This window comes from Mycteria americana, chromosome 4 (assembly GCF_035582795.1).
Source record: "Mycteria americana isolate JAX WOST 10 ecotype Jacksonville Zoo and Gardens chromosome 4, USCA_MyAme_1.0, whole genome shotgun sequence".
NCBI lineage: Eukaryota > Metazoa > Chordata > Aves > Ciconiiformes > Ciconiidae > Mycteria > Mycteria americana.
The window spans coordinates 38,384,766-38,409,173 of NC_134368.1; the positions used below are offsets into that span (position 1 = coordinate 38,384,766).

Below are 24,408 nucleotides of genomic sequence, written 5' to 3' on the forward strand. Positions count from 1 at the left end.
CCCCACGGATTGTTAAAATGAGAAGTTGCCTGTGACTTTGCAAGGAGCGATGTACTTCCTATAGCTCTGGAGACACCGGCTCCCTTCACAGCTCCAGATATAAGCACACACTGAGCAAGAACACGAGACATTGATGTGGTTCTCCTAAGCGCTTGGTGCAATCAGACAACACTAAGAAGCCACGCTTAGATAGCTGATATGCTTTCTCAGAAAGGTTCATAGAAGAGAAGTTTCCCTGCTGTAGATTTTTGGGTGGTAGTTTGAATACATTGTGATATGTGGATTTGGTAAACTGTACAATCTTAGAGCACTTTCTTCAAATGATGACAGTAGACCAAGAAGAAAGGTAAAATATTTCTGATTTTTTTTTTTAGAATCAGATATACAAATGTATTAGTGTACCTCAATGCCCCTAATTTGATGGAAAGAGAAATGGGGTGAGAGCATAAACCTGGTAAACTAAAAATCTGCCACATATCTGCAGACAGGGAATATATTTCCAACCCACACACCTCAGTGAAGCTCCAGTCATAGCTAAGGTCCCAGCACAATCTAGGGAAGCAGACAGAAATGGGGAGAGAATGCAGAAAAAGAGAAGTTCTTGATGAAGCTCTCAGTGACAATAGCATTACAATACTCAAAATTAAATGTAGGTCAAAGAGAAAAACAGTTTCTATAAACACATAATGAAACTAAAGGTGATTAATGGCAACTAAACTATATTCTCCCTCATGCCTGTTAATTACAATACCTATGCTGGGTATTGTAATAAAAAGTTCATTTAAATGGCATTATTAATTAAGTTGTTTTCCTCATTCCTGGCAGTAATTGAGCTTTACAAACAGCAGAATAATATTAACTTGCCATTGCAATCAAAAAGAAATATTATATTGTTCTTTATTGATAAAATAAAATAGATTCCTTTTGATTACAGGTATATTTAGTCATTGCTTTAGTCACAAAAATTCAGTTCTATAATTGCCACGGTTATAAGTCCATTAGTTTTGGGGAGGGTGGTTCTGTCCTACTATGACTTCTGCCACTGAGCCCAACAGGAAAGGCATCTGGTCCTCTGCAATCTGGGAATAGATGTGAATGCCAGCAGCTGTCACACTAAATCCTGAGTAATATGGGAGAACCACAGACAACAAACTTGGAAACAGCACTGGAGACATGGAAAGTTAACCTCAGTCGGCAGAAACAGACAATTTTCTGATTTTTAAGGATTACTTAAAACTCACCTGCAGGATAGTTAATTGCCCCTCAGCTGTAATTTTCATACCCGGCATCATTCTGTGTCAGTCTCCTCTAATGATGAAACTTGTTTGCTATTTTTCCTGGCCACCTCCTTCTTCCCTTTCTACCTTAAAACCTCTTATCTTAAGTTGCTCTGTTATTATTCTTAATAATTTTTTGAGACAACTCTGAGGATAGTTATCCATTATTAGAAATCTATTAGCATATAAATTTTCAGCTTACTTTAAATATCTTGAGATGATGATAAAACAGTAACATTTTCAGATGGACAAAAAGCTTGAATGCACAATATAATAACCACAGAATAAGCACAATGTATCTATTTTTATACAATTGTGGAAAATATGAGTAATCTGTAATTATCAAACACAGCTTTCAAGTCTGGTATCTCTTTTCCATTCACATTTCATTTGCAATTTGCATTATGACTGTATGGTCATCTCTGTGTCATAGCAGAACAGCAGTTTTTCTACTGTTTCTCACAGAGTGAAATACAAACCACAATATATGTTTTCCAAGAAGATGTTTCAGTTGTTAAGTCTAAATGTTAGCTTTCTTTTCTGTCCAAAATGGATTTGCTAAACTGTTCACAGCAAGCAGTAGTGATAAAAATAGTCCTGTGGCCTTTTTAATTAAATAAAATTCCTTTTTTCCTTTTTTTTTTTTTCACTACAGAAGAGATGTCCTTCTGTCATCACTGATATTTAAATATTTGCTTTATCACAAAGAATGGCTGGCTGGTGTATATGGTTGTCCTGATCATTGGCTGCAGAACTAAGGCTAACAAAATGATCAATCCCAAGGTACACAGAGGGTAAAATGCTCAACAGATTTGGAAGTATGACAGACTGTTGTGAAGAAGTCAGGACAGCAGAGGCCTGACTAAATAGGTCAGGTCTCACTGTGTATTCAAAGAATGTTTTCTGTTAATAGAAACCTATTTAGTAGACATAAGACAACATTCATGACAGATGCATGCAATCTTTCAGTGTTCCACTCTTCAAGCTTGACTGAATCTGGTATTGTGCAATTCCAGCACTGACTGAGGAAAACTGCTCACCTCTTCGGTTCCAGGCACAGTGAAAATGGCACTAACCTCTTGTATTGACTTAGACAATGTCAAGATAGTGCCACTGGCAATGGACAATCAATTGCCAAAGCAATTCCTGGGGAAGAAAGAGGGGCCCCGATGTCCCCAAATTCTCATTAATTTCATCCAGTTGTTGAACCCACACTAAAGAAGAAATAATTAGTATAGTACCAATAAGTCTGTTAATATAGCTGGTCAGAGTCTGTCCTATGCAACAACATATTGGAAACAACTCCTCCTGACTGATGTAGTTCTTTATAATTGAACAGTGGATTTTTCTGTTAGAAGAAAAACACACCCAAGAAGAACAAACTCCTCTCCTTAATAAAATCAAGCATCGACAGAGAAGATCCCAAAAGGCAGAACTGAAGGATGGAGGTTACATACGAAACCTTGATTTGATGCCCATGTTTGACCTAGGAGTTGCTCTACAAAACTTTCCCTTCATTCATTCACCGCAAATGATGGATGCTGAATGAGGCAGTAAGCCATGGGGAGAAGAAGGATAAAGTTCTGTTTTGTCTTGCACATTGTAAAGCTGGGCTCTATTTCTGGCTCTAACTCAGACTCCTTGTACAAAGTTTGGGTAAAACTATTAATGTGTATATAGAAAGAGGTCAAACTAAGGCAACTTCATATTTCTTACTCTTTCATGGCTTAAATTTAATAGTGCTCTTCCTAGCCTTCCAAACAGGGAAAGAGATTCTAAAATGTCCATGTTGGAAAAAAATTGGTCGTTTTCTTCCTTGGTTGCAAATCTGATTATGGATAGCAGTTAAGCAAATGAGCAGCTTGAAGAAATTCCAGTGTAATCTTGATCCCAAAATGAGGCAGTTTATAGTCTTTATTCCCCATCTTTTTAACCCATTATTTCAGGGAGCTTTTCTTTCAATCCTTTACTCTAAACTAGAGCTGCACTATCTTTTGGTTCAGCACCTGCATGTTTCTGTTGCTTAATTCCTTGTTTCTCAACCATTTAACAGTAGATGAAACCTCTAAACAAAGGACCAACATTTTCCACAACTCACTTCTATTTTCTCTAAAAATTAGCAGGTCTTATTGACACCAATGGTAAACTTAAATGTTTTGTACATTGCAAAATGGTTGAGAGAGACCACGAGGGCTAGAAAAGCAGGAATATGCGGGGAGGCTAGAAGTGAGACTTTCTTTCCTGTAGACTGAAATAACGTTTTCAATTCCTTGTGACCCCCAAGACTGCAATAAGTGGTCTTACAATGCAGCGTTTGCTCTGGTCTCTCCCCATGCCGACATCTTCTGCTCTCACCTCCTCTTTGTAGACATTGTAAATGTAGGAGTCTTTCCTGTCAGAGTGATGGAAGAAGTGCAAGACAGACCAGACTCTTGATGCAGCTCCTTCCTCAGGCTGTAATTGACTGAGCAGTTCTGCAAAGGCAGACATGAAGTCTAGCAAACTGTCTCTTCTGCCTTATGTTGCCTGAGCAGAAGCAGTGGGATCTGAAGTCACTTTCTCTACCCCATATCCACTGCAACTAAAATAAGCCGGGGCATGACACATTCATCTCTCTGCCTTTCTGAGAAGGGCCTGGTTACACCACCATTTACTGGGTAAGCAGTCCTATTAGTTCTTCAGTCTGCAGCTGCCACAGTCACACAGTGGACATCAGCCACACTATGTTCCTTATCAACATGTACTGGCATATTTTGCAGCAAGGGCTGTAGCATTTTCACACTTGTGCCAATATCTCTCTGTGAAGTTCAAAATGTCTCAAACTGGCTTTACAAATGTGACATGCCACTTCAGCTACTGTAAACCTCAGCAGACAAGCCAGACCACTGTGTTAGAGGCATGTCACGGGATGCTAAAGGTCACACAATACCACAGTCCTTCCCATCTTTTTATGTTATAACTAACTTCCTACTCAGTCATTTCCCTTTCATACCTATGCTATGAAATGGTTAACCAAGATGAAGGACCGTTTCCACCTTACATTAATGATTTCCACTGATTTATACTTGGATGGCCTATTAAATGGAGAGTATTTCTGATATTACATCTGTAGAGATGGGAAAACCACATATATGAATGAGTGTAATCCATTCATGGTTTTATGGACCCAAAATTCTCTAGAGAGCATCTCTGAGTGCTGGATTTTACATTTAGATTGCTGAGTTAGCTGAAATATGTGTAATATCACCAGTAGGCAAAGAGCTCCCTATTGACTATGGGCAGAGGAAGGCCCTTGTGTATTGTTTATTTCAGCAAGGACGTGAGCTGGCGTGTGCCCACGAAATGTTGTACAGCTATATTTGTTTTTTTTTTTTTACAGGGTATGTGAATAAATGATGTGTGGAGCTGAAAGCTTTCACTCACTGGAAAGCTCGGCTCTTTTTCCCAAATACAGGAATGGAGGCACATTAGACATGCTTATATTTCTTAATGTGCCTGTGGGAGAAATAATCCAGTACAGCTATCTTCTTGTGCCCCTCAGATTCATAAGTAATCTGGCTCCTTGGGGGTAGCAAAGTGTAGAGCTCAGCTCAGAATCAGGTCTCCAATATTTTACTATCTGTATGGCTGTTTTTCCCAGTTCTTGACAGCGATACTTCATACTGAATTCCTTCTTTCATATTTACGTACTTATTTAGTAGCAGATGTTTGCTTCTGATGACTTATGAGGCAGTATTATGGAGACTGAGCACAATTAATGTGTTTTGTAAATGGGATTATTTCAATCCCACTTTAAAAAAGATGTAGTGTCAAAGCCTAACTCTAAAGCACACCTTTATATGCCTGTGCACATTTGGACAAAATAACTACAAATCCAATGACTGAAAGGGGCTGGACAGCAGTGGCAAGCCCTACATTAGCATATATGCCTTTTGCTCTTTGGGGCTGGCAGCTGAGGTGGAGAGGGTGCTCAGGGAGCTGTGCTTTGCTGGGGCAGAGAGGAATTTCTCCAGCTGCCCAGTTTCTTGCACTGTTCACAGGAGTTTCAGCCCTACTTCAAAGGCTTTATACAGCTTCCACTGTGCCTTGTATTGAAATGCAGCAAGCCTGTTTCAACAAAGGCAATGAAGATTTAAGGATCATAAGGACTTCTAGGCTTTATTATGAATTTACACTGATTTTAAAAAGAGGGAGGGAAGCAGAGATTGACTCTCCTCTTTCTATTTTCTTTCCTTGACTTCTTAAGACTCTGAACTCGTGTGCAACCAATACCAAAAACCAGAACCTTACAGTTACATTTCCATAACTGTGGTGACTTAAACTTCTAATTAACAAATGAGTTAAAAGAAAGTCTTTGAAGACCATTTATGGTATTAGAGGTGAAAAAATCTGTAATCTGGACAAAGCTGCAGAAGAAGTTACAAGCACAAAAAGAGCCTGTTCTGTTCCCTTATTAAAGTCAATGACATTTTTCTCACAGACAAGCACTGTCCCCATTAACTGCCTAAACCTCAAATTATATAATATTTATAGCGAACATTTATGAAATTAAATAATTAAAGAGATGAAAAAATAAAGGAAATCCTCTAAAGTAAAAATTGGGAAATGGAATTTAACAAACAAATAGAGAAAAGGGAGAATAATTAAAAATAAACAACCCACAAGAGACGAAGAAGTCTCCATCTTCTCTGCATGTTGTCCTTTTGGACAATTATTTTCCCTATCTTGCAATCAAATGTCTGTATTAGACTTTTGCTCTGGCTCTATACACAAACATACGTGTATGTAATGATGAAACGAGTGATAGTTAGCATTCCTAAACGCTGTTAGGAATTAATTAGTTATATTTCATGCAAAATGAGAGGAAAAGAGTTCCACGGATATGCTGCAAGTTATGTTCACATTACGGAATTTTTACAGCCTATATTTTACACATACTTTTGTAAGAACTAGACACCACATAGCTTAATTGCAGTTCAAATACTTCTTTGAAGTTAATTCACCCACTACCATACTGCAGAATGCTTGCAAAATATTCAAATTTTCTATTTCCTTGAAACAACTGGGAGTTTTCATTAAACCATTGTTGCGGTTTTTACTGTTACCAAAAACTTTGCTAGTTAAAGGTTAGTATGTCACAGTCCATATACAATCCATCAGACATCCCTATTCATGGTGACAATTATAAAAAATGGGACTCACCTATAAAGTAGGACAGCAGTATTGCCAGCAGCACTGAGACCCCTACAGCACAGAGTGCAGTACATTTCCAGCTACAGTACTTCGAAGACTTCTTGAATTTAAAAGCACTTCTGGATAGAGTGTTCCTAGGTAGTGGCCGAGTAGGAGGGGAATAAACAGAGCCGGATGCCATTGTGTACCCTGGCGTTGCAGTACTGAACAGCGGTGTGGTCCCTGTTCCTGTTTTGAATAGGAAATGCCTGTGGAAGAAAGAGTGTATGGTGAAGTATAAAAGTAAATAAAGCTGGAGCACAGGGAGTCATACCTCTTTTCTTTAATGTTGCCTATGTTTCAAATAGCTAACAGCATCCAATCTACAATGGGTCACAGAAGCAATACTTGTCGTGACACTCGCACATAAAAAAGGCACTTTCCCTTTAAGAAAAGACCGACACCCCCCCCCCCCCCCCCCCATTAGTAATACATTGGTATCCAGACAGGAAACAGAACTACCCAAAATACGGTATGCTAGGGAGGAGGTCTCTCAGAGTTTACCCGACAAGTAGGGACAGGCTTTCTGCTGCTGTTTATTTTTGTTGGCTTCCGCTACAGACTACAGGGAACTCCATTAAAAAGTCAATAATGAGCAGTCTGACTGTAGCCCACACTACTTATCACAGCTTTCCTGGGTTAAGTACAAAGAAAACAGCAATCTCTCAGATACAAGCTTTTGGCAACTTTGCCAAAATTAGTCAGTCAGAAGATTTTTTTGTGTGTCCTAAATACTCAGTTCACTAATTCATATCTCCTCGCACATCATCTTACCATAACAAGATCTGATTATGGATACAGCAGCTAGTTACAGCCTGGGAAGTACTCTAAAGAAATATAGTAAGTGCTCAAAAAGAACCACAGCCAGCGACAGAAATGAAAAGCAAAGCCAAAGTTAAGACACAGTCTGAGTTACCAGTAAACTTAATTTTGTTCCATTAAAATTTCTAAAAGAAATACTACTCCCCGAGACAATCTACAGTAGAATCCTTTAATTTTAGTTCATGCAAGCATAATTATTTTGGAAGAGCCTCTAAGCATAGCATATACTACCTGGAGTTTTTCTCCTGACGCACGTATACAACCCTACGAACAACAAAACTTCAGCCAAACAAAGATCTTTGCACCAGGGGTTTTTCCACCAATTTGTTATGCTGGCAACTCTGTAGTGTAAGGCTTGGTCTTACCTAATAAGGCTTTGCAAAATGAATACATTATAGATAAAAATGGTAAGAAAGCACACCGTGGAGAATTTTGAACTTACCAAGCACACGAACAGCTAAACAGAACTACAGAGGTGTTTGCATTTTTTAATAGGTAAGAGACACTCATGAATTGCTCATACCCAGGTCCTCCTGAAGCCAAGTGCATGCCTACACTGTGTTTGCCTACTGCATGCCACCTATACAGTATGGGTCAGAGGATCCAGCACCAAATGAGCTAGCTGTAGAAGGGAAAGCCCTCTATTTACACCACGTGGCACTGTGGACTGCTTCTCAGCTGATGGGACTTTCATCCTCCAGGACCCATGCTTGGATCCTTGCATAGTAATGGACCAACCTACACAGGTATAGCAGCTTCGTCAGAAATGCACTGTAGAGACACTGGAAATTAATTTGCCCCACTGCAGCCTGAGAAAAATACCAGCAGTTGATAAACAAGGCTTGTTATTTGCAGGTGATTTTGCTATGGGAGGTTAACAGATGAACTATAACATCTTGGCACAAGCCCTCTCCTTGACAATATCTGCATTACAAACATGATCCCATGAAATACGCTACATAGGTTACTTCATTTTGAACAATATTAAACTTGCTGGCAGTAACAATAGAAGGATACGCACTAGATCTACCGATGCACAACAGCACATCCCAATTTTTCTTGGCTTCTGAGCTCAGAGGATTACCAACGATTTCAAAAGACAAAGCCCTTGTGGTTTAAATCCCCTCTAAGAAGGTACTTCATTAGAAGTTTTGACATTTTCTATGTAGCAAACACCAAAATAATAACTAGCCCTATGTAAAAAATATTTTACACCTTACAACACCATTACTTTCATTTTACAGACTCACAGAAGCATGTAGATTCATTAAGTCCTGATAAAGTGTCTTATCCACTTGACCTTTACTGCTCTTTCTTTTCTGGCTACATATGATAAATGCTATGTCCAGGTGTATTTCACAAACAGTATCTACATAATTCTCAAGAAAATGCCAAACACAAAGGTGGCTGTTTCCCTCTCTATGTGCAATGTGTACTGTTTTGGGGGACTGAAGAAAAGCCATACAGTAGATATAATAATACTCTTCCTAAACATCAGCTTCCATGTTAAAAATAAGAAGCTGCCTGACCAACCTGCAATTTTCACATCCTCCTGCTCTCACTGTTAGGCTCAACAGACTAAAAATGGAAACTGGCATTATACGAGCACTTGAATGGAACTCCATATACTCTAAGCTTTAACAAAATAATCATAGAATGGTTTGGGTTGGAAGGGACCTTTAAAGGCCATCTAGTCCAACCACCAATGCAACAAAAAAGTCAGGCTCTGATCTTTGGCATTTTTTTTTTTTCTCTGAGAAAGTGAGAGCTGAGACGCCGGCTTTGGTACAGCACAGCCTACTAGAGACTGTAATCCATATTCTCAAAGCCTTTGAGGACTTAATCCCATAGATAAACTCGGGAGATGGCCGCGTATCTGTGGTGGTGTGAGCTGTCATAGCTCTGACAGTCCACCTCAGGCATCAAGGCAATGAAAGAAAATTGTAACTTTTATAGGTGAATTTAGCAGTGTGTAGTCCTAGGCAGCAGGCAGCACAACTCCTCACTTTCAGCTATTCCTCCTTTGCTTGAATCCCATGAATACAATGCCAGAATGGTCACACTGGCTGGCTGGAGAATGCCAGGGGAAAAATAATGACAGAAAACCCGCCTGGCATCTTCCTCTGTGTTAAGAAAATTTGTTTGGATCTCTGTATTCCTAATGAGTGGAGTTACTAACAAAGTTGTCAGAGACTCTCCTGCTACATTAACTCCGAGTGATAAGTATTTAAAGTGTAATGCTATCAGACTTGCACATCTTGTCTGCCTCACTGAGCCATGCCAAACAGTGTTCCTATGAGACACTCAGAAGGATATGGTATCTGACAACAAATCCAGGCTGCTTCCAGATAATGCCGAAATTCTTATGCTCTTGAAATATAATCTATCCACAAATGACTTTAATTATCTGTATATCCATCTACTTTGTCTTTTCAAACCATGGAACTCAAATAGCTAATTTCTAAAGCCTCAACTGTTTGCTCTACTTGACCAGGCACTGACTTACCGGCAATTACACCATGTTTCATCTCATAGGGAGCTTATAGCATCTGCAATAGTGTATCTTCCATTCAAAATTGATCATCTAACAAGCACTTGCTAGATCTTCATGTAAGCAGCACTTTAAATATTTTATTAAGCTTTAGAGTACAAAAATCCAGCAAATCATGCTAATATTTTACAAGACAAGCTAACTCTGGTTTTATTAAATAATTCAATTCACTTTTTAAAGCAAATAATCTTCTATTTTTACATTTATTCAATATATATTCCTGCCTGCTTATTCAATATATGTTTCTATTAAAAAGTGCAGCTAATCTTAACATTTTAGGGCGGGAGAATTCAGTACCTAACAAACCTAAACTACAAACCAACAGCAAAATACAAAGTTATGTCATAAACTGGTCCTTGGATGCAAAGACAGCTGGGAAGTCCCCTTATTTCACAAATGGTAGGCATTACACTTAAACTTCCACCCTTTAAAGATAAGACAGAAACACAGCATCAAAAACTTCAAAGATGTCAGCTCAGAAAAAAGAAGCATATGAATAGAAGTAAAATAATCATGCTTTTAATTTAACTCCATACTCTCTGAGCACCAAGTACCGGTGTGCACCTGCTCACATCCAGACAATTTTCCTCCTCCTCAAGTTGCAGAGGGAGATTCACATCAAATAAGATTTTCTCTGTGCTGCCACTTCCTCTGTGGAAAATAAAACTGAAGCACCCTCTACTAAATTCAGTAAATGGGAAAGCAGGAGGGGAAAAAAGTGATAAAAAACCGTCATGAGTTTGGCAGAAAGATTAACTGAAAACTGTGTCTTTAAAGAAATGGAGATAATCAAAACATTCAAGGCCAGTAAGGCTCAGACCATAAGCCCAAATACGTCTGATATAAGATAGCCAGGTGTCCAGCAACAGAAATGTGATTTCGAATAACTTTCTTTATGAAAGGATCTGTGACAAAAACTGTTGATCCCAGTTTAGAAGAAAATGGATACTATGCATCAATGAATGCAATATTACATAAACACGTCTGGAAGGCCCTAAACTCCAGACTGCCAGAAGCATAGATATTATACAAATAAACTATCGCCAAGCAAAAAGGAGTATTCCACATTACTTTTAAATAGATTGGTCTCAATTTGTATAGAATTATTGCATAATTTTAACATTCCTAATATAATTTTTACATCAGATACACAACTTTCTTTTTTTTTAGCTTATGCTGAAATTGCTTCACCTTGCAAAAGATTCACTGCGTTCTGTAGCTATGATTTCTCTGGGTTTGGGCATCATATATAGAATACTTTGCTTATACTTAGAAGACATGTGAAAAAGCCTACCTTATCATTTCCAACAACTTTCTTGGCAGCATTTTAGTTCTGTTTTAAAATATTTCATACAGCACAACCACACCAATAGAGTGCTGAATCCCATGGCAAATATGTCACAATGTATTAAAAGTCACACAAGACTTCTACAAAATTCCTACTAAATAAGGAATTGCGAATAAGGCCCAGCAAAATTCTATTGAACTTCTCTAAGTATGTCAGAATATACATCATATTTTATCACCTCGCCAGTGAGATTTAAAGGCTGCCGTTGTTATTTTACGCAATGTTATTATTTAGATGATGACTGCTGTCAGAGAATAAAGGTCAATATCGCTAGGCCTTATGCATATACAGCAACAAAACACCCCTCACCTTAAGAGCTACAATACCATTGATCCAGAATAAAATTATATTTAGAATATACATACTTAAAATACCTAAATTCCTCCCTCCCAAATCTTTGAATCTTGTGTATTCTTGTATACTACTAGCGCCTGAAGAATCTGGAACAGAATAAATCTACTAGTTTGGTCATGTTTCTGAATAGAGAGATTCCACCACCATCAGTAACAAATATCATAGTGCAATGCAGTATAGGTTTTCTTGCAGTACTGTCTCCTATACTGTCCTACATCAGCCTATTTGGTCAGTTCCATGATGGTGTTAATGATATGTAGCTCTTCAGATCATTACAGACCACTACCGGAAGACCACTGAGGAAGAACAGCTATAATGCTCAGAAGACTGCATTACAAAAGGCATTCAATGTTAGAAATTATCTCTGACCTGGGCTTTTGAAGGAGGTGTCTGTCTAAAAAACAGTGTAAGGGGTAGGATTCCCGCAAGCATATGCGGTACAATAAGCAAGTTAGTTAATTCCAAAAACTGTGGAGAAGGAGGATAATCTTATTTGATAGAGAAAGTTACATGTACAAAATCTGTGTGTAGCTGTAACCAAATAAGCAGAAACAGGAATTACCGCAGTAGGGCAGAGCACCAGGAACAATATCCTGTTTGAAAGTCGCTGGTACAAAGGGAGGGGGATGAACGCCTTCCAGATTACTTATTCACTAACAGCTCACTCTTTCTCTAAACAGTCCAAAACTCACGCTCTCACTGATGTCTTGTGGTGTTTTGTTCTGTAGGCTAAACACACATCGTGTCAAAATGTATTTTCTTCTATCAATTTCAATTTAAATTCAACTGATTGTTCCCTTGTTCTTGTATAATGAGTATGTACTGTTTGCCCTGCAGTACATAAAGACAACATTTTTATAATATCACTGTTTGATTCACTTTATTTTTAGGGTAAAACATACAAAAGCATTAAAAAGTAATTGCCTAAAGCAAAAAAGCAAAATTTAGGCTCTTTATGGGTCAGGCAAATGCAACCGTGGAGTTGAAGAAAGCTATTTTCAGATACCTGTTGTTTCAGTGCAGAATATAACAAAACTGACATTTGGAAGATGACAGAATAGTAAATGACTTGAGGAGGAGTGGAAAAGGAAAGAAAAACTATCCCTAACATTTTTTGCTTTTGTTTCTTTTACCCTAGGTACCAGAAGAGCCTCATCGCCATTGCTGTTATCAAAATGTTCCCAGGCACAGCGGAGTCAGATGACAGGCAGTACAGCAAGCAGCAAAAGCAAAAAGCAGCCACTAACGAGCACTCGACTCTACTATACAGTAAGGCAAGCAAGCCCCATGGCAAGCACAGAAGCCTGCTGATTAATAGCTAAACAGCAATAACAGCTATAAATTCGATCTAGCACATTCCAATCAAATCTGTCGTTATCTCGAACCCTTCATGCCCCACGTTGGGCGCCAAAAAGGACTGTCGTGGTTTAACCCCAGCCAGCAACTGAGCACCACACAGCTGCTCACTCATTCCCCCCCTGGTGGGAGGGGAGAGAGACTCAGAAGAGTAAAAGTGAGAAAACTCATGGGTTGAGATAAAGACAGTTTAACAAGTAAAGCAAAAGCTGCGCATGCAAGCAAAGCAAAGCAAGGAATTCATTCACTCTTCCCCATCGGCAGGCAGGTGTTCAGCCATCTCCAGGAAAGCAGGGCTCCATCACCCTTAATGGTTACTTGGGAAGACAAGAGCCATCACACCGAATGTCCCCCGCTTCCTTCTTCCCCAGCTTTATATTGCTGAGCACAATGTCATATGGTATGATGGAATAGCCCTTTGGCCAGTTGGGGTCAGCTGTCCCAGCGGGGTCCCCTCCTAACTCCTTGTGCACCCCCGGCCTACTCGCTGCTGGGGTGGGGTGAGAAGCAGAAAAGGCCTTGATTCTGTGTAAGCACTGCTCAGCAGGAACTAAAGCATCCCTGTATTGTCAACATTGTTTCCAGCACAAATCCAAAACATAGTCCCATACTAGCTACTATGAAGAAAACTAATTCCATCCCAGCCAAAACCAGCACATTGACTTACCTGTTCTCCTTGCAATTTGAGAAAAACCTTGGACATACTAGCAATTACCAGTACAGGGGACCACTGTTGGCTCAAAAGATCATTGTACTTTACTTGACTCTTCCAGCCAAGGCAATACCATTCTGCCTTCTGTAATCACAGATTAACTACTTTATGAAGTGAGCACACCAATTTTTACGTTGTGGAACATAGGTTAATCTTCCCCCCAAAACCAACTCAAATCTGCCAGTATCTAACTCTATCAAAAATCATCTATTTGCCTCTAAGGACTGTTGAATCTGCAGACATTAGTATATGAATTAAGACATTTGTAAGCAAGCCCAGGTAAATGTTCTTATCCATTCTGCTAAGGTCCTCAGTCCATTACCCTGGATTCACTCCAAGGCATGAGTGGTAATATCGACACCTTAGACATCTAGAATTGGGAACACACCAATCATATTCTCCTAAGCTTCAAGAGGCAGAAAAACTTCTACTGAATCCACTGTGAGTGAATGCAGGTTGAGAGAAATGTAAATTTTAGTGAATTTATGTTTTGGTGACATATTTACCCCTCAGGACCAACACTTCAGGAGACATGACTTCTCTGCTCGAAATTTGATAGTACTCGTAATGACTTGCTTTTGATGTTTAATATAATGGTACTACTGAATTTCTGGGAATAAAAACTGTAATTATTCTGTTTTGTAATGAATACAGCTGTTATGATTGCTCACCTGAACTAAAAATAAAATACCAGATTTTGTCCAAAAATGGTCCCGATTCAAAATGCACCTATCTGGGGACAGCAGCAATCAGTAATTCTGCTTTTCAAAAGTGTAATGACACCTGCTACAACAGTTTGGCAGCACCATGAGGCCAATGTATGCAAGCAAGACATAAGGGTAGCTGCAGCTTTATCTTCTTATTTCTCTGATGTCCCAAAGGGGCATAGGAAAGTCAGACAGAAGAGACTTCTGAGGTTTGGGAACTCTCATTCTGTACCTCAAATACGTCATTACTGACACACGCAGAGATAGCGTGTGCTTATCTCTGTGTGAAGACTTCGCATTTTATTTGCCATTTCCATACAAAGAAATCAATTAATCTTAAGAAAGTAACTTCAAGAGAGGATGGATATATCCAGCTGCAGCTATTTTAGTTTGCTCCAACTTCTCTCATTTACATTTTTGTATTTGTTTCTCCCTGACTTTCCTTAATGCAAACCAGCTGAATTTTTCCCTCCTGGGAATGGGTTATCATGCTTTTGTTTGTTTACAAAAACCCTACCAGATACATTAGCTGTCAGAATCAGAACAAAACTATTAACTGTGGAAAAAATGGTGGTCCGAGATCACAATCAATCATTGCAGTGCTTCTACTGACTGCTGTGCTCTCTCTCTGCTGACAGACCCTATTCATGCTGGATTGAGCTGGGTTCTTTGAATGAGACCATGACCCTCACCTGCCACTTGACATTAGAGAGCTCCGCCTGGTTCACTAATGGATAGATCACATCAATAAATCTGATTCCTTGCACTGAGTTGAGGAAGCAGATGGAAAGAGATTAATCTCTGCCGACTGATGTTATAGGAAAGATGTAAAAGATAACAGAAATTACTGGCTAGGTCTCGTATGAACTCTGGTTCACTGATGCAGAGATCAGCTTTCCCAGTAGGCTCCAGAAGGAATTGCATTTTTGTTTCTCCGTGAGCACTTTATGCCTGTCTTCATCTTCTGTTAACATTCTTCTGAGATGAAACCTTGTAGCTGGTGGTGTTTGCCCTTAGCACAGGCTTATGACTGACTTCCACAGAACCATATGGCTGCATTTAACATAAATCTAAGCCAGCACAGAAACTACATTACGCCGTGAATTTGTCTCAGTTTATTTTCTGTGCAGAATCGCAATCAAAAAATTGCTTAGGAAGAGATAAAAGTGAATTTCCGCTTCCTCAGAGCCAATATTAATAGTACCATAATCCCAGAAAAAGCTCCAAGATCACATCAGATCAAATGATGATCAAAGTTTGGGGGAAAGAAAGAAAAAGAAAAGAGCTATTATCCATATGCAAAAACAGAGGAAACATCTGTGGGAACTGGAGATAAGCCTCTTTTAACAGCTTATTCACATGTTTCAGAAAAACACTTTACACATGGTAACATTTGAATATGGGTGAGTTTACACTGAGGACCCACTTTCTTTACAAACTGAAGACTGAAAGCCAAGAAAGAAAAAAAGTACTACTAGGGCTGCAAGTGCCTTCCTTACTGCTTGTGTGTTCTTTCACATCTGGTCCCTGGCAGGTTACTACTCCACTGCTGGCTGCTGGAGAAGTCAGGCATGGCAACCTGCAGCTGAAGCTTCAAACAGCAATTCAGACACAACAATATCCCAATCTGCTGTGAATGCCTCCAGGACATGGTGACTTGAAGGACTGGATACTGACAAAAGACCCAAACTTCCTCTCTTTAGGTGTGCAAGAGTAAATCTCTTCCTCTGCAATGCACCTACTTCCTTGGTGGTGTAAGAAAGAATATAGTGCTACAGCATGCAGAGGGCACCTGTAAACATCCTATTATTTGTTCCTCCAAATTCAGATTCGGGCTGCTAGCTCTCTCCCCCGGAGAAGGAGGAGTTCACTTCTGTGATATGTATGCGCATGTCTAGGATCAAAAGAACCAGTATAATCAGCTGGCTCTGCTGAGCCTGCTCTTTCGTACTCCTCTCTGCTATGCTATACTGTGAAGATGAGCAAGGGAAAAAAACAACACTAAGCCACACTTTGCAGAGTGAGCAGGAGAGTCAGATGCAAAGAATGACTCATGGTGCTGGGTGGGCAAGCAAAGAAGCCTGCCACAATTTTAGTTACTCATACTCTTCGTTGCAGGATTGTCCCACTACCTACCTTCCAGAGGAGAGTGAAACTAGACTTACGTATTGCTGAAAAAATATCAAGTGGCTCTGTTCTCCTTACAAGCTGCTTCTGGGTCTCTCAGAGGACTAGTACTTACACAGACTTCCATCTAGGTTACAGTAAGTGACTTGGCTCTGGATATTGTTGGTGATATTCGCTTCTCAAGGAGGCAGCAGTTGGAGTGAACCTGACAGCCCCTTATTGCACTTTCTGATACTGACAGAATTCATGCTATTGCAGTTCTCTCTCCAAAGGAAGACAGAGTGGAGGAAAGCGTCCAAATTTTGCAGTGAGGACTGAAAATGCTCATGTGAGCAGTAAGAATTTATATTAAAATTACTTATCTTGTTCTCTGCTCTTCTGGAATCATATCCTTACCAAGACAGAGAAAGAGAGAAAACTGTCTCTGAGATGAGGTATTCTAATCTTGGCCAGTTCCTGTCTTGAATATTGAGTAAGCTAAGCCTTCCAGGGAGAAAATCAAAAAAGGAAGGTAGGGCACAAGTACTCCTCCAATCTCTTTTACTACCCTTGCTGTCTTCATAAAACTGAAAGAGAACAATTGCTCTAAATGTCTCAAAAGGCACACAGAGACAATTTCAAAAGGCAAATGTGGTTTAAGAGAGACTCAGAGCTGCATTATTTACCCAGAGATTAATTCGGCAGTTGGAACAGAGGTTGAAATTTCATCTGCAGCTGAAAGACCTGGCTGAGCTACTGGACATTTTAAAAGGAGATAAAACCAGAAGGAAGTTAAAGAAGTGAAGTATTATTCTGCCAGTGACTGATAGGATCTGATTCTGCCTCAAGCTGCAAGCAGGCTGAAGTTTCCATCATAATGGATCTGTGAACCTTAGCTTACTTGCTGATGTCCATAGCTGTGGTTCTCCTGCAATTCCGAGTCCGTGATAACCTGTGATGAACTCTCTGCTGCCACTACTACACTACCAGCAGTCACTCAAACAGCCAGATTCACGTCACAGCAGTGACAGCACTGTCATAACCTCTGAGTTACAGCCACTACCACCAACTTGGCAACTGTGCACATACATGTGATGCTACTGTCATTCCTGTTTTCCAGTCCTTATTGGTCCTTGGTGGAAGCTTGTATACTACACTTGCATACTCTCTCATATGCAACATGTCAAGATTTGTAGACTTGAGAGACCACCACTCAGGGATTCAACAAAGCAGAGGGTTACAACTTGTGCCCAGAAGAGGGTGACACTTTATCTTTAATGGTACTCATTTCCACAGATGCCTTTTTGGAGCTGGACTTCTCTTTGTGCAATCAACATTATCAGAGATGCTGGATGCTGGTACTATACAGTCATCCAGGTCTTTGCTTTGCCATGATGTTTGGTATTGTTTTCTCACCTGTTTGAATGTGACACAAAGAATCTCCAGAATCTGTTAAAATTCCTTTCTGGTTCAACTTGAGCTCCACTTATTGGGATGGCAGGCTCGACTGCAGCCATGCAACGGTGGAAAGAGGTTAATTTTTAACTTCGTAAATTTTGTGAGCTTAAGTTTATAGTGTTGATGACATTTTTTTACTCAAGTATTTTTTTGTTTAACTTGCGATTTTTTTTAAGCAAGTCTGAAGAAACTTCAGAGATTGCACTGAAAGGCTTCTTATCAGCATAAGACATCAGATACAAAATCTGGTCTGATTATTTCTGGCTTCTGTCACTCGTAGAGTATATGCCAGCAGCCAAGGTTTCTCATCATCTTGAGTCAAGTCCTATAGCTGATGAGGTGCATACTATTCAAAGGGACTTCACAAGTAATCACGAGCAGTAAAGGACAAGGAGTAATCTTGGTTTTCATCCTAGATATCCAGTCTCTCTAATCCTCTAACATTTTATCTAAGTTCTACCTTGCCTAACCAACCACTCTCAGTTTCTCCTTCTGGACTACTCCATCTACCCATTTGCACATCCACTCCTATCCCTTTTGTGCCAAATCATTTCCAGTTTTCTCCTCTCCACTCTGCACTCCTGACAACCCAGTCTCTTTTAAACTCAGCTCTCCTAAAGTTTTTCCCCAACAGATGACAAAAATTCTCAGCCAACTTCCTTGCAAAGAATTCTTACTTAAATACAACAGGAAGTTTTCAAACACCAACCCTGCAAAAATACGAAATTTTCAGAAAATGAGGAGATTCTATAGAAATAGAAAACGTTAAGAAGCTTTATCTATAAGAAAAATAAATATGGTCACTGGCTAATAGTGAATCTTACTTTTTTTTCCAGATTTTGACATCTAAATAACTTGGAGAGGACTATCAGGTTAGGTAAAATAGACTTTTTAATTCAAACTACGCTGATTTGTCAACATGTATACCAACATATGTTTACATATTAGAGAAAAGAACAGTGGTACCAAGTAAAGCCAACAATACATATCATTAAAATACTGTGAGATTTCCAGCTGTCCTGTGATAATTAATGCACTGTGCACAAATCTCTCAAAGCTATAAACAATTATTCTTTAGGTCTAGGCCTATGAATCACTAGAATTTCTGTGCAAAATGTCTATTTCTATTATTATTATTAACACTAAAGTTGTCAAATTCATTAGATTAATATTCTGTCCATGAGCCACACAAACTAAGAAATAGTATATCATAATGTAACACACGCATGACATGAAAACAAAAAACCAAATATATAATGATTCTAGCTGTGACACAGTATGTTAGTGAGGTTGATAAACTGAATCTTCATGCTGATAGTATGTTGTAGTCTCAAATCTATTATGCTTTGGAACTGATGTGTTATTATCTCTGGACAACTTTCACACCAGGAGATGATCCCTGCTAGCGTAATTTTAAAAACGAAGGGATTACAAACAAGATAAATTTCATTGTATTGTTACCTGAATTAGTATCAACTAACAGGAATTTCATATAACATAGTCCATTTGCCAAAATACTTGCATTTGGTGGTCCCATTACAAACATACAAAGCATAAACCAGGCATGGTTCTATTAACTCTACTTCAGCAATTATGCATCTGAATCAGTATTGTGTGGTAATTAGTCTACAGGGAACAATAATATTTGGATTTGTTCTTTTTTAATACAGTATGCTTACATTTTTACTTTAAAGAAAATATATTAGGGTCTTCTGGTAAATATCTGCAGTATCTTTGAATTTGCTGATAATGATTAACTAATTGAATTTAACATACCATTCTCTTCCTGCTGTTGATTTTAATTTGTGGCTAAGTGAAAGTTTAAGAGTTTTTGGAACACCAAGCAGATCAATGTACAGTGTCAATATATTTTACAGATGAATTAGTTATTAACAAGCAGATGCAGATCTCATTTAATCAAATAGCACCTTATCCCTTTTATAATGTTAAGGGTTACAATTAGCAAAACAGAATTTGGACATAAAGCTCTGATTTTTACCATAGCATAAACAAAAAAAGGTAAATTTATGATTAATAATTCTTTACTTAAATTTAGCATACTGTGCTGATTAACAGGCTGGAACTCATTAGAAATGGTATTGCTTTGTCAGGTTTTTTTTTTGTGTGTGTGGATCAGAAACCAAGTATACTGATTTGGCATAAGAATGCCAAAACATAGCTCAAATATAAGACAGATATTAATGACAAAGTTAAGAAGATATGGAATAGTTCTATAACATAAATTTTATTTAAACAAATTGAAACATTCATTTATATGGAATTCTTTATTTCCAGTTATATATTTATCAGCAGTTCTGATTTCAAACTAGCTGGTAAAAAATCTTACAGATTAGATATACAATTCTTCTTAACTTCTTTGATTGGTCACTCCTTATGCTACATTTATATGTCATAATATTTCTAAAACAAACATTTGCTAAGTAGTAAATGTATTACAAAGTAAGGATCTGATCTGGCAAATGTGTAAGCATGCAAATAGTTTGCAACAGCTTGCAGAATTAGGCCATAGGGAATGAACACAACCTCAGTTGCACTCTTATTTTCTGAAATGAAAGCAAACAAGATTCGGCAGCCAAAGTTCACCATTTTGTATTTACCATGAGTCAGTATGAAAGATTAAAGTAAAATTTAAAAAAAATCAGATATAAAGATGAGGAAGTCTGTCCCAGATGTTTTTGACTATTGTAACCAAAATTTTTTTTTAAATAACATTTTGTCTTCTGTGTCAACAGTTAGCATCATGCAAACACTTAGAGTCACATACCCATAACTGCTATCGTGATATGTTGGAGAAAACACATCCATCTCTATAAGGTTGTCATGACCATTTGCAAGGACTGCGTGATTTCCTAATTCTCTATACACAAAGATACAAAAAGATGAAATTAGAGTGGCAATTTCAAATTAAAGAATGGGATGATCCCACAAAAAGAATATACTAATTCTGTTGCATAACTTTCTTTTTTCACAGATGTGCAAAACTGCAACTGCATTTTGAATGCGGGATTTATCTGATGTCCTCTGAACTACATGCTGGATTGTAACTTGAAGACATGGTGTTACAAGGCTACCATTAGGTGGTCACTACCCTTTGGTGATCCCTTATTTATGTGCAAGTCCTGAATAAAATTCCTGGCTGCTGCCCATGGCAAGACAGGCTTAAGGACTGAACAGTGCATAGTGGGGGATGTTGTTTACTTGATGAGGCTGGACCAGAGATTAAATCATAAAAGTGAACTGAGATTATTAAAAGACAGCCTCTTGCTGGCTATCTGGCACAGCCAGTCAGCCAGTAAATAGGCAGAGGGCTGGCTACCAGAGTGAGTGGAGATCCCATGTTCTGCAAATGACACTGCACAGCAGCAGGGGAGTGAAAGGAAGGACCACAGACGCTGGCTCTCTCAGGGAATGGCGAGAAAGTGAAGGGGGAGAAACAAAGCTAGGCACTATTATTTTGTTTAGAACTGCATATTTCTTTTGTCCTATCTAAAACAGGAAAAGACTAGTTTTGGGAAAAAAAATTTGGGTCGATGCTTGCTTCAATGACTGCATATCTTTGAAGAGGGGAATGAAAAACTTGAGGAATAGTGTGCAAATACTACTGAATTCTGGACTATCAGTGCTTGCCTAAGAGACAGGAGACAAAATACACAGCATGGTCAAATTCCAAGTATTCATGGTGACAGCAAGGGATTTTTGAGCAGGAAGGATGCCAAAGAGATCAAGCAAAAATCTAAAGTAAGACACTATTCACACCAAAGGAAGCTTATAAGCATATGGGCCCAGTGTGCTAGGATTCAAACACAGATGCTTGGTGAGCACCCGACTATGAGAATGTCAAAAGAAAACAGAACTTTTTATTCAACTTTAGTCTTTGAAAACAATACTGCTTGCTTGACTTAATGAACCTGCCTAATGTGTGTATATACTGACCCCATAATTATGGCATGTCAATCTTTAAAAATGCATTCATGCTCTCAGCAATCTAAGTAAAGCAGAGTCCTGTTTCCTCCACTTGCAAAGCAGCAATGTGCATGCCCACAATGATACATGGGGTCTTCAGAAGAGCAGGACTTGAACTCCATCCCCAGTTTCTGCCCTTATTTTGTATCATGCCTTCTCAATGTAACGTGTCTAATCAAGACCATGTGTGAAAACCTGGAAGACTTACAGAATGGAACAATTTTGAATTTGATTAAACCAGGCACTGTTTTAGTGGGTGGAATGTGTAAAATAGCTGCTTTGAGCAGTCTTTAACCTCCAGCAACACTGTGCTTTTGCAGACAATCAATCAGCCTCTACACAAATTGATTTAAGACTTCCCTGGAAACCATTAACACCCTTTCCACACCTTAATCAATACTGAAGGCACTAGCTTCATTGGCAATCCACCCCAATAAAGACGCATGGGCATGTTCATCACACTTTAGGAGTTTCTAAAATCTTTGCATTCCAAAATGAAGTTTGGATCAAGCTTGCAGAATGGTTTTGAAGTAACATGTTCTAGGAATTGTTTTGTCTGTACCACTTCTGAGGTATTCTAGTACTTTAACTAAATCCTTCAAAATGCTGAAATATTTTCCAGCCATCAAGTATTTCTTCAACCAGTTCCCTCCTTCTTCTTGGTAAAATTAGTAGATAAGTAACTGAATACAGTAATGTTCTTATCCACTCTATTGTTAAGTATAAGTTAGGGTAAGAGAAGACTAAGCAGTATCAGTATAGACTATGAAAAACATGTTAGTTTCTTGGTTAGTTTCTATAAAAAATTCACAGTCCATCATAAAAAATACAGCTATCTTTCAAAAAATGAGGTATTTTGAGGTAAAATGACAGTAAATCAAGTAAGAAAAAGCAAAGCTCTTCTTTGATTCACAGACACAAGAGCACAGATTCTGAATAAAGTTATATAATATTCTCAGAGATTTATTCCTTGACTAGAATATGTAAATTTCCCCTTGCTGACAAATTTATCTTAGACATTCAATGCCTAAAATTAATGAAATATTGCCTGAGAAATGCACTACGAGATGCTACCAGCTTACTTTTATCAACAAATTTACAAATTCTAACATAACTTTTCCTCTGCACATCTCTAACATACAAAATTGATCGTGCATTAGAAAAATTCCACACATTCAAATATTTAAGAGAAAGCATTTAAAGAAGTGATTTACTAAGTATTTTTAAATATCAGTAATTTAGATCCTACTAGAACACAAAGCCAGGAGAATGTAACTAATGATCCTGGTGCTCAAGAACTCATTACTAAAACTAGTAGGTGAATAAAAACTTAAAGACCAATGATAATAAAAAACCTTCTAATATTTAATTAATTAATCATCATTTAGAATATTCAGACACCTGACACGTAGTCATGCATTTGCTGTGTCCTGGTTTCGGCTGGGATAGAGTTAATTTTCTTCCTAGTAGCTGGTATAGTGCTGTGTTTTGGATTTAGCATGAGAATAATGTTGATAACACCTTGATGTTTTAGTTGTTGCTAAGCAGTGCTAAGACTTTTCAGCTTCCCATGCTCTGCCAGGTGCACAAGAAGCTGGGAGGGAGCACAGCCAGGACAGCTGACCCCAACTGGGCAAAGGGCTATTCCATACCATCTAACGTCATGCTCAGCTTATAAACTGGGGGAATTGGCTGTGGGGGAGCAATTGCTGCCTGGGGGCAGGCTGTGCATCAGTCAGTGGGTGGTGAGCAACTGCATTGTCCATCACTTGTTTTGTATATTCTTTTATCATATGACTATTATTAGTAGTATTGTCTCTTCCTCTCCTGTCCTATTAAACTGTCTTCATCTCAACCCACAGGTTTTACTTTGTTTTCTGATTCTCTCCCCCATCCCACCGGCGGGGGGAGGGTGAGCAAGTGGCTGTGTGGTGCTTAGCTGCCGACTGGGGTTAAACCACAACAGGCTGTCCAACTAGTAATTCAAAGAACAAAATGGAAAGTTATTCAACTTAGTCCTGCTTTTTTATTTCTCCAAAAGTTAATATTGTTCTATGGTGCTGGCTTCTCCAGCAGGTCTATTGTTTCTACAGCTGAACCTAACTCGCAGCAGGCTGGGGAAGAGTCAAATAGTAAAGATCATTAGATGTCCAGTGAAAAGGTCCTGCAGTCTGCAGGAAATCAGAGGAAATCTGCAGGAAATATTTTCTTACTGTCTTGCCTTTTTTTTTTTTTAATGTAGATTTTAGTGAGCCCCAATAGAGTGAAGAGAATTTCTGCCACTGCTCAGTAACCTCATTGTCATTCAAAGACGGCATCAAAGATGAAAGAAGCACTCATGTAATCCAAGTTACAGTTTTAGGCCCTCATAAAATTTTAAGCAAAGAGTCTTTTTATATTTAGAAAAACCAAAAATTGGAATTTCTGTTGGACATTATTGATCTGTCACCTCACAGCTCATCCATTTAACCCATAACAGCAATGCTTTACACAAAAGTATT

General features: G+C 38.6%; 1 protein-coding gene across 20 annotated transcripts in view; it reads right to left on the reverse strand.

The window, feature by feature from the left end:
- TENM3 (teneurin transmembrane protein 3) overlaps positions 1-24,408 on the reverse strand; it is a 502,889-nt gene that overhangs the window by 120,357 nt on the left and 358,124 nt on the right. For 15 of the 20 annotated variants that reach the window (XM_075500260.1, XM_075500271.1, XM_075500266.1 and 12 more), the window contains 2 exons: positions 20,709-20,801; positions 6,480-6,718 (listed from right to left, as the gene is read on the reverse strand). In XM_075500260.1, coding sequence (XP_075356375.1) covers positions 6,480-6,718; positions 20,709-20,801 — 332 coding nt within the window. The remainder of the gene's footprint in view (positions 1-6,479; positions 6,719-20,708; positions 20,802-24,408) is intronic. The other 5 variants (XM_075500278.1, XM_075500277.1, XM_075500268.1 and 2 more) reach the window with 1 other exon arrangement.